The 11,692-nt window shown below is 40.0% G+C and overlaps 1 protein-coding gene across 1 annotated transcript; it reads right to left on the bottom strand.

Moving 5' to 3' along the window:
- Positions 1-1,821: 1,821 nt before the first annotated feature.
- LOC106750107 lies at positions 1,822-3,377 on the bottom strand. Its single transcript, XM_014630207.1, has 2 exons — positions 2,279-3,377; positions 1,822-1,904 (listed from the first exon to the last, which is right to left on the bottom strand). Exon 1 carries the CDS (start codon positions 3,172-3,174, stop codon positions 2,281-2,283), a length of 894 nt encoding a protein of 297 aa, XP_014485693.1. The 5' UTR covers positions 3,175-3,377; the 3' UTR covers positions 1,822-1,904; positions 2,279-2,280.
- Positions 3,378-11,692: the final 8,315 nt, after the last annotated feature.

The raw sequence follows: 11,692 nt of genomic DNA, 5'->3' as shown, positions 1-11,692 counted from the left end.
CTTTTATTTGCATTATTCCAATTATGTTGATTTATAAAAGTTTGTTTATTGTTAATTTATATTTATCATTGTTTTACTTTAACCAAATTCTTTCATTTTTTAAATATTGTATCTTTTACAATGACTTTTCTCATCAATTTACCGCTATTATTAATCCATGTAAGAACCAAATTATGTTATTAGTATAATTAATAAACTGTTTTATTAAAAATGCCCTAAATTTAACTAAGTTGGTATATTTATTCATTTATTTCCTTTTGTTACGTCCTGGGTGTCTCGGAAACTACGAATATCTCTTTTTAATTATATGATTTGGAAACAGACGGACTTCGGGCAAGCGCTACTGTAACCAAGATAATATTACATTGGCCGCCGCTAAACGTGCCGTATGATTCCTAATGCGTTTATCATTCATTCCGCTTTCATGTAAGGTATGTAGTTTATTTACATCTTGGGTACCCTGTGGATGATAGATTCCTTTTTTATATAACTATGATATCTTGCCGCCTCTACGTTAGGCACGTATGTGTCCATACTGGGTACCTAGATAGCAACGAATTCCTTCTCTTATGATTGTAAAACAAACAGATTTGATCAAGCGGTTTATGAAAAGATACGAGTATACGCCGCCCACATATGTCATAAGGCTCCCTATGGGGCTGCGATCTATCCACCTTTGTACACAGTCGGTAGAAGAAAGGCCCTTCTATGAGATTAGGTTCTTAAGATTATTTATGTCAATACTAGGAATTTTCCAGAGTAACCGTCTTCCACGCAACCTCCTCTCATTGGTGAACGTCATCCACCACCCCCTGAAATCTTTCCTATATAAGCCTTACCCTTTTTGCCGCGAGCGCAGTTACAATAGTAGTTCTTTTGCAGTCAGTGACAGTTACAGTCGCAGTTACAATAGTAGTTCTTTTGCAGTCAGTGACAGTCACAGTCGCAGTTACAATAGTAGTTCTTTTGCAGTCAGTGACAGTCACAGTCGTAGTTACAATAGTAGTTTTTTTGCAGTCAGTCAGTCAGTGACAGTCACGGTCGCAGTTACAATTACAGTTCCAGTTGCTGCTCAATACAGTACAGTCCAGTCTAGTTCAGTTCAGTTTAGTTCAAGCGCAGTCCAATCCAGTTCAATTCCAGTACAATTCAGTCCAGTCCAGTTCAAGTTATAGTTACAATTAGAGTTACAGTCGCAGTCACAGTTACAGTTCTTAGTGTCAGTTCTTAGTTAGTCAGTCTTAGTTCAGTCTTCAGTAGTCTACAGACATAGTCTAGTCCAGCCTTCGTTCTCGTCAATCTATTGATTCATCTAAATCGTAAGCCTCTATTTCATATATAAATATGACTTTTAATCATTTCAATCCAATTTCCAGTTTCACTTCATCCCTCAAAACACACACCTGCACTGCGTAATTATTGTTTACTTTGTATTATATAACAATGTTTTCCCCGCTATACTGATATGTTAAACATTCTTATTGCGTTATATCCGATTGTATTAAATTAAGTCACACAATTTACCTTTTTCTTAATCTCACTTTAATCTTCATTTTGTATTAGCGTTATTCCAATAATGCTGATTTATAAAAGTTTATTTAATGTTAACTCTCATATTTCATTGTTTAACTTTAGCTAACCATTTGATTGTTTAAGGGGTTACACCACAGTAGAGAGCGAAAATTTAACGTTTATTTGCGATTTTTTTTTAAGTGGAAGGAAAAGTAAAAGGGTAATTTTTTTTAAGGATGTTGTTAAGCATGTTTTGAAGTTTTAAAAAAAATTTTGTTTATTAAAAAATATTACAAAATAATAATAAACTGGCTGCCCAACAGCCGTTTCTGCGGAACGGTTTTTTTTGGAGGGGCTCCGCGGCACGCAGTAGAAGTGCAGCAAAAATTAATCTGGAACAAAATAAAAAATTTTTTCTTAAACAACATTAGTATAGCTATAGAAATACGTAGGGGATTTTTAAAATATACATTTTTGTTAAATTGGCGAGCATTTGAAAAAAAAAGTTCATTTTACTACCAAAAAACGGGCACTTATTTGTACCTAAAAAATCGAAATATTAACTTATCGAAAATCGGCTACGTATTTCTATGCGGAATGTTGTTTTAAAGATGTGATATTAATTTGGAGTGAAAAAATAGAAAATTGTTTGAGTTATGCTGCGTGCCGATTTGAAAAAACGTGTTTCGAGAAAAACGCGTTTAAAGTTTTGACTCGTGTTTCAAACATAATAAAATAAAAATTTGGATTATTAAAAATTTTTTACCTTTAATCTGCTATTCCAGCACCGTAAAGCTGACCTTCCAGGTTGCTAAACTCCTCCTCGTTTTCTTTCCTGGACGCTTTTATGCTGGAGCGAGCCTCTTTCGCTGCGTCCGTCAAAGAGCGGTCCGCGCGTTGTATTCGAGCAGCGTCCGTCTCTAAGTAAAAGTTGTAGGATTGTGGTCCAATGTTCATGACCATCACTTTCATTATTCTTAAAACGTTTATCAGTCCATCATTAAAATTACAAACAGCAATGTCACTTGCTATTTGTAATATTTTCTTTCCGCTTGAATAATTTTTAGGAGCCAAGTGCCAGACTGTAGAATTAAAACTTTCGTTGCTGTTCTGCGTATAGCCTCCCAAGCAACGATTCAGCAACTCGTCACGGCTCAAATCCTCGTAGATTGGTCTGATGGCTTCAAAAACTTCGTTCGATAGTGCCGGCTTATGATGAAAGGAGTCTAAGGAACCCGTTGCTTGCGCCTTCTTCCATTCGCACCAAGACTCTGAGCATTTTTCGTGCTGTGGATTTTCGTCAGTTGACATTTTATGAAATAATGTCGCCCAGATTTCATTTCTCATATTTTCCAACGAGTTTGAATTCCGTCGAATGGCCAAGCCATAATAAATTGTTAACTGATCAATTAATTTCATAGTTAATTTTCCTTTTCCTCCAAGATTTTTTGTTTTTTTTCTCAAATTTCTCAACCGAGTGCCCATTCGTTTTTGTACATGATCAATACATTCTTTTTTTGACACTTCAAAATTTTCATACGGTTTTGCATCCAATATCCCCTTGAAAGTTTTACTGTCACCATCACCTATATAATTTGCGTATTTAAGTCCGTGTAAAGCTTCGGAACGTTGAAACATCTCGATGACAGCATCTACCTCCATTTTACCCGATGAGCCTTCATGGTTCGACTGACATTGATCGGCATGAGTTTCGAGCCATTCTTCATACTCAGCAGTATCTAATTTATTTTTCCAGTGCTCGCAAGCTTTACAGTATTTCGATTTCACTTCAATGTCAACAATTTTCCCTGTAAACCATCCGATCAATGATGTGATCCCGAAAAGAGACGAAAATCCTCGTTTCCTCCAGGAACTATCACCAGATACAGTTATTCCTGTATGCAATCCATTTTCTTCACTTTTCTTTTTCTCATCTTCTGCTGCTTTTTTTATACTACAGTCTCGCACGGCTTTCGTTGCGATCAAAATCATATTTACTGCACGGTCGTAACAACTTTGAAATATAGGCCGTGGCAATTCCATAAATGCGCAGAATTTCATTATTCCAGCTAGCCCTACTCCTAATAGTCGCATTGTTAGTACAATCCTACGGTTAATTTCATATCCATTTCGTATGAATGGACAACTCGGGATTTCAACTTTTGGACAATTCGGGCAACAGACGGTTATTTTGAAGCCTAAACCCCGCGTACCTGATTCGAGAAATCGTATATCAGAGTTGCACGTTTTGCACTTCACATATTCCGAAATGGCAGAGAAAACGGCAAAAAAGTTTATAATTCGGTAACCAAATTCACTTTGTATATCGATATCGTCAGTATCCACTTTCAATTTCTTTGCCGAAGCGCTGACACCGGCCGAATCTTCCTCCGCTTCATATCTGTTCGAAGGGCGTCGTTTCGTCACGTTGCTCCGTCGCCGCGTCTGATACGATATTTTTAAGCCTTTATGGCTTGCATACACTTTCTTTTCACTCATTGTAACTCACATAAATGTCAAGGCTACAAATAACGTGTGAAAAATTAGCACTGCAAAAGAAAATCGTGATTTCGAATAACTTCCACGCAAAATTTACGTCTCCTCTCAACATCAAAGGACGCTGTACTAACGTACTTTGTGTTCAAAATGCTTGAAAATGTTTCTAACGACATCTATTAGTGTATTAGAGAAGTTAGAAATCGAATGGTAAGACATAATGCTGTACCCGACAAGCAGGTGTCGTATTTACCGCAGGTAGTCGTTTCGGAGCAGTCGGGAGGGGTCGAGAAAGAGCTCGAAATTTCAATGAAAACGATTTCTGGCAGATATAAAACCGTTTGTCTCTTATTCTAGAGGGTTCAAAGGATTTTTTAAGCCAATAAAAAAAGAATCGATTTTTTGAAATTTCTACTGTGGTGTAACCCCTTAAATGTTGTATCCTTTACAATGACTTTTCTTATCAATTTACCACTATTATTAATCTATTCAAGAACCAATTATGTTATTAATAAACTGTTTTATTCAAAATGCTATAAATTTAATCAAGTGTTTAAAACTATTTATTCATCTCCTTTCAATTACCTAAATTTATATTCCTCTGGTCCTATCCCAGTTGAAGAAATTAATTTCTTGGACATAAATAAAGGACCACCTAACGTACTATCTGTGATGGGAGCAAATGGGCCTTTCCGGACCTTGACCTGATCTGCAGACTTACCAGTACGTTTAGGACTCGCAAGTGCGCGAGTAAACAATTTTGTTGCGTTCGTCCTCTTCCAGCAACAACCGCGATAACACCCACTCTTTGTCAAATATTTTAAATTGATTTTCTTGCTCATTACTACGGTTAGCTTTAAGGACAGGTAGGTTTTCAATCGGCGATGCAACAAGACTACGTGCATGCGCGCGTGCACGCCTCCATTACCGCGGACGCAATCTCGCACGTACGTCACTTGTCAAACATTTTAAGAACTTTTTTCTTGTTAATTATTAAGTTTAACTTTGAAGACGGTTATTCTTCCGAGATTCAACAAAACTACGTGCATGCACAGTAACGTCGGCAATTTATAAATTCGTAGTCAGGAAACAGAAAGTTCTGGGTATTTATTGTATATTTTATTTGCGACCAAGAGAAGGTAAACGCATCCACCTCTACAGAGCCTGTATCCGGAAACCATGACACGTAAACTCTACATTTTGCATTAATGACTGATGCAAATAGATCAATATCGAATAAGCAAATTGTTTTAAGATCCTCGAAAAAGCTGCTTGCGACAAAGACCATTCCGTATCTGGACTAACCGCTCTATATTCTCGATTAGCGATAGAGTTATCAATGGTTGCAACATGAATGCAAGATGCAAACAAGAAAATATTACGTTTTTCGCGACATGTCCAGATCTGCTTCGCCAAAAGTATTAAATGTGGATATTGAGTAGATCCGAAACGATTAACACGAGATCGCCGTCGTATTGTCGATTCGAAGAAAAATATTGCAATAGAAAAGCTCCGCCGTAAAACATTTTAGAGCGCAGAAAACAGCCTTAAGCTCGAGAAAATTTATATGAGCAGATTTTTCATTTACTGACCACTATCCATGAGTAAACGACTCATTGCAAGAAGCATCCCAGCCCGACAGAGATGCATCTAAAAAAATTTTCCGAACTGGTTCTCCTGAGCGGCGAATATGAGCCTGATTACTATTAGATAATATCTTAATTTAACATTCGAAATCTCTGGTTAAATGATGCAAAATTTCCATTTGTGCCATATAACTCCCATTTGATTTTGTTAATGGCTATTTTGTTAATAAAAATTTTTGTTTGCAAACCCAGTTTGTCAATCTTGGGACAAGGGTCGTGAAATTTCTCTCATAGATTAGCAGCTATTTAGCCGGCTGCTGTTGGAAACGAGGTGCAGTCGACGTGCTTGGGCCTGGAGGAACTCTCGAAAGACTTTTTTCTAATTTTTCACAGGATTGAGCTGACCTAAGTTCATCCGTGAACGTCGAGCCAAAAAGCCATTCATCGACCGACGAATGATCAGCTGCGGACTTTCCCACATATGTGAGACATGGCATAATGACAGATTGTTTGGTAAGTGACAACCTGTATTGGTGGTCCGCCAGAAGATGAATTCTTTCTGCCAGGTTTGAGACAGCAGCTTTTACGCTCTCCTCTATAAGTCGCCCTTGATAAATTTTTAGAAGGTCAGATATCCCGGAGCCAAACTCGTTAATGCAAACGCCAACTTGCAGCTGAGCCTTAACTTGATATTCGTCTTGTTTTACAAAACTATTGTACTTCAAAAGAGCCGCCTTTATTTCCTCATTCAGCTTAGGTGGGTCAAGGCATAATAATGCGTTCCTAAGTTTATACTTCGTTAATAAGGTCATTCTTGGTTCTTCTTTCAACCCAGAGCACATTTCGTTTTTAGTCGACCCAAAAATGACTAAATTTCATGATGGCTCACTCGTTACTGGTCACTCACCGAACAATTCGTTCGCCAATGTGGAGTCATTTTCCTTGTTCGACTCAAGGATCTCCCTAATGGTCATTTGAGAAGATACCTCGAAAAAATCGTGGTCGTTTGCTGCTGTTCTACGAATAGGAAAAAGCATGGTCAGATAGAGCAATCGCTTATATTTCTTCTATGCCATAAAGAAGGAACATACCTGTTTTGCCGCCCCTGTTCTGAAAAACCGTCTGCCCATCTGCATAAAGATCTCTGAATGAGCGACTTCCCCATCGCCCACCAGAGAAGGAAAACTGTCCTCTGCTGGAATATATGTTGAAACAGGTGTCTCAGAACTTTTCTGAACACCGCGACTTTTCATAAATGTAAAGATCTCTTTAATAGCGGGAGTCAACTAGTCTGGATGCGATGAGGGCCTGCGAGAATCGTCTCGCGAGGTACTGTGAGATCTAACATCCCCGAATGCCTTGGCTCATGTTCCGCGTGACAAGGGGATTCTCGGAAACGACTTCTCAAAACCGGTTCCCGTGATCGTCTTCCCAAGTGGTGATGGTGCCTGTGTTTATGCTTAGGCATCTTAAATACTAGATACAACTATAAAATTGTAAAAATAAAGTAAGCAAAAAGAGAGTAATCTGAATGTGTAACAGAAAAACACTGGCGGATCGACGCGTAGGCGCTCGGGACCGGGTGACGCTTGCGACATTAATAGCGCCACTCATTTTTTACTTTATCACTTTGAACTGTTGGTAAATGCTTGTGACGGGAGAGGTACTACATTATCCATACGGACAAAACTACGGAGCATAATTATTTTATATGTTACGTATATTGACTATATATATACTAGAGATTTGAAGAAATTTCTCTGCTTTTTAATAAGATATATCAAAACAGTTAGATATGTTTTAACCAAGTAGGATTAAATACGTGAAAATGTCGAAAAGGAACCCCTAATTTTAATTGAATATTATGTAACGATGTATCCCCTCCGCTCCGCCGAACACCGCAGACGATCGACCAAACGTCGGATCGCCACAGGCGCTTTGCGCCACACAAATTCCTTCACACGCATCACACACGTGATTAACATGTGTACTGGCGGAACAACAAATCGTTGTTGTAAATAACGGTATGCCTGAAAACATGGCGGAAGCGATATAAAAGCCCGCTCCGCAGTGGCAAAGAGGCCGATTCCATCGGAGTCAGCCAGATCGATAGATCGTAAGCTGTTCCGGGTCCCAATCCCCAGGTTGAAGAACCGCGACGGTGTGTGCCTCCTCACAACTGTGAGTTCACAGCTGAACTTGGCATCCCTCCGAGCGGCAAGTGCGAAGTGGTGCTAACGCTTTCTCTCCCATGGAAATCGCGGCCGCCGGATCCTAAAATCCTTTCTGGGACGGTGAGTTCGCCGTCTCCACCAGGAGTTCCTGGCCTTCTCGCCTGTGACGCGGACTTGGAGATAGGGACAAACAGAGGTGTTGCGTTCACCGTCTCCGTCAAGAGTTCTCAACCTCGCCCGCTCCATTCCCGTCTTCGGGAATTGCACCTCCAGAGCAAACGGATGCCCCAGACTTCCCCGGACTTCCACGCCGTAATCCGCGCCGCGCCCCGGATAGACGGAGCGCGTCTGTCCAAATCCCGAACCACATCTCACCGGAGGTGTCACCGAAATATTTCGACCGCCGCGAACTATACCGTACTGTCTCCGGCTGCACGCCAGCTAGGCCCGCCCGGCCTAGCCTATCGATACCGAAAAAGAGCACGATACCGCGTGCCCTCCGCTCCAGGGCTCGACCGACGTAAGCGCACTGCGTGCAGCAATACACTGAGTAAAAACCGAGCACATCGTGTAATACCGCGACCCGCAAGTGCATCCCGTTACATGCACCATAATTCGAACCGCCAGCCTTTAAATCAACGTAGCGACACGCGAACCGTATATTGATAAACACGCCGGCCGAACGCTAAATAGACACAACACCGCTCCCGCTTTCCGCCATCGCGCTAGGCCCCACGCACCGCTCGCCGTGTGTATATTGTATAGATACACAGGCACCTGCTGTTCCGCGAAAGTGACACGCCGAATTTCCGGCTAAATAGTAAAGGAAAATACTGCGAACCACGAGACGACGCGTCTAGACCCGTCGCCATAATATTGACATTTACAAATGTCATTTAAAACGTCGCTCAATTCAATAACTGTACCGAGCAACACAGACAAGTCTCAAATAAATGGCGATTTCCAAAAACATGCGTCTACACTAACTCATTCACTCACACACTCACTGACACACAAGAACGCCTGAAAATCCGGCGAGCTACGCCGGCTTGCAGCGAAAGACTGTACACGGTCAACCAGACACAGCACGACCGCCCCACACCGACCCGAGGTTGTCCGAGCAGTCACCGCATTAAATAAAAATCCGACGGGGGTCGGTCGCAATTATGTTTCTACGCTAAAATAATTATTGTCTGAAATACATATAAATATACATGATTTAATTATTAGTTTATCGAGAGGTTGAAACAGTCGGCCCTAAGTGGATTAAATTACTACTGACGCTTCTAGAGATTTTCGGACAATAATGGGATCAGATGAAACTATCAAGTGCTAGAAACTTGCCTTGATGTGATATAATTTGGTTTCGTATATCTATGACGATAATTGCATGATTCGGTTGAAGACCGCATTGATTAAGGCTTCGGAGTAATAAGCCAAGAACTCCGTGTTGATAGAAACGATATAACTCAGAATGACAAAAAAATGAACTAATAGAGTGCGTGCAACAATCGCTACAAATGCTTCAAAGCGTTTCTCTTTCTTTATCTATTCTTCAGGCCCGAGTAAAAGAAGAACAAAATAGAGAAACACTTCGAAGCATTTATAGCGCTTACTGGGTTATACTTATTTGTGTGAAGAGTGACATATTGACAACGAAATTTTGTGTTTGGTGCCATTTCATTATTATTTGTTTAATTGTATAGGTGTGACTTGTGACATATTTGTTGAACCCGTAAAAATAGACGAAAACCAAGATTTGCTTGGAATGTTAAATGTCTTAGCAAATTTTCCATTCCTTTCAATAGCTGTAAAATCTTGTGTTTTCTTACATGAACAGGGCCTTATTTCATATACTTTTACGGCTATTTATTGACTGACAAAAGGAAAAAAGAGAGTCATACTCCACAAAGGTTATATCCATGTTGAATTCACATAAGGGAGTCGATTCCACGTCGATTCCGTGAACGCTACCCTCATGGGGTATATATATATGAAAAAAAAAACATAAAAACCATGCTTAAGTGAGTTTCATTTTTTGTATAATGAAAGTTCGTGACAAATATATTATTTCAATAATTTTCAGAATGAAGCAAATTAATCTATTTAATGTAATATTGTTACTATACATAACTTATTTAACTGCTATCAACTTTCAACAAAGTCCGATAACTTCGGAGGAAGTTGAAATAAAAGAAAAAATTCAACATATGTCACAGGAAATACAAAACGAGAGAGAATTTCTATAGGAAGAAGAAAATATACTGTCTAGTAAAAAGTAACCTATTATTTTTGTATCAAATTGGAGGCTTTATTTAACATAGTTACAATGATCCGATTTAGTTCAAATATGCACCGTTTTGTTCGATAACTTGTTGCCATTTCGAAGGTAATTTCATTATGCCTCTCTCATAGAAACCCTCGTCCCTATTGGCAACAAACTGGGAAAGTCGATTTTCACAAGCTTCTCTTTAGGCGAATTTTTCAACAGCAAAAAATTCGCCATAGACAGGAACAGGTGGTAATCACTTGGTGCCAGGTCTGGAATATAAGGTGGATGCAAATGAACCTCCCAACCAAGATTCCGGAACTTCTGGCGAGTCACTATCGATGAGTGTGGCCTGGCGTTATCCTGATGGAACACAATTCCTCTCCTATTGGCCAAAGCTGGCCGCTTCTGGGCGATTGCTTCTTTCAGACGGTCTAATTGTTGACAGTACAGGTCCGAATTAAGAGTTTGGCCTTAGGGGAGCAGCTCATAGTAGATAATTCCCTGCCAACCCCTCCAAATACACTGCAAAATCTTCCTGACCGTCAACCCCGGCTTGGCCACCGTTTGCGCCGGCTCATCGCGATTCGACCACTATCGTTTTCGTTTGACGTTGTCGTAATTGACCCACTTTTCATCAACAGTAACCATCCGCTTCAGAAATGGATCAATTTTGTTGCGATTCAGCAGCAATTTGGAGATGAAAATTCAATCCTTGAGGTTTTTTTTGCGTTAACTCGTGTGGCACCCACACATCGAACTTCTTTTTGAATCCAGCCTCATTTAAATGATTCCAAACGGTTTTTCCAAACGGTGCAATGTTTAGCTCCTTGGCAATCGAAACGGTGCTTACATGACGATCGGACTCGACTATTTCCATTATTTTATCAACATTTTCCACAATTGGCCTCCCGGAGCGTGGTGCATCTTTGACATCAAAATTACCGGAACTGAATCGACGAAACCAAAATTGCGCGTGATTGGCTCTTACAGTATCAGGACCATAAACACTATTCACATTTTTAGCCGCCTGGCTTGCGTTTTCGCCTTTATCGAAGAAAAACTTTAAAATATGGCGTATTTTCTCTTTGCTGGTGTCCATCTTTGACGCGCGCTCAAACAATACTGAGTCAAGCAATCACCAAACTGTCTCAAAGATTCTTTTAGTACAAAATCTTATCTTTCGAACGCCATCTGGCGTAATCCGATCGGACTTATACAACGTGAGATACAGATTAGTAAACCCTCTATTGGAAAAATAATGGATTATTTTTGTATCAAATTGGAGGCTTTATTTAACATAGTTACAATGATCCGATTTAGTTCAAATATGCACCGTTTTGTTCGATAACTTGTTGCCATTTCGAAGGTAATTTCATTATGCCTCTCTCATAGAAACCCTCGTCCCTATTGGCAACAAACTAGGAAAATCGATTTTCACAAGCTTCTCTTGAGGCGAATTTTTCACCAGTAAAAAAATTCGCCATAGACAGGAACAAGTGGTAATTACTTAGTGCCAGGTCAGGACTATAAGGTGGATGCAAAAGAACCTCTCAACCAAGCTCCCGAAGCTTCTGGCGAGTCACTATCGATGAGTGTGGCCTGGCGTTACCCTGATGGAACACAATTCCTCTCCTATTGGCCAAAGCTGGCCG

Source organism: Dinoponera quadriceps, unplaced genomic scaffold, assembly GCF_001313825.1.
Source record: "Dinoponera quadriceps isolate SergipeBrazil2010 unplaced genomic scaffold, ASM131382v1 scaffold4996, whole genome shotgun sequence".
Taxonomy (NCBI): domain Eukaryota; kingdom Metazoa; phylum Arthropoda; class Insecta; order Hymenoptera; family Formicidae; genus Dinoponera; species Dinoponera quadriceps.
Note: the sequence above shows the minus strand (reverse complement) of the source record. Positions and strands in the feature narration are given on the sequence as shown.

Bases quoted from the DNA above. Each gene is read 5' to 3' on its own strand.
- LOC106750107 (XM_014630207.1), bottom strand. From the start codon at position 3,174: ATGGAGGTAGATGCTGTCATCGAGATGTTTCAACGTTCCGAAGCTTTA.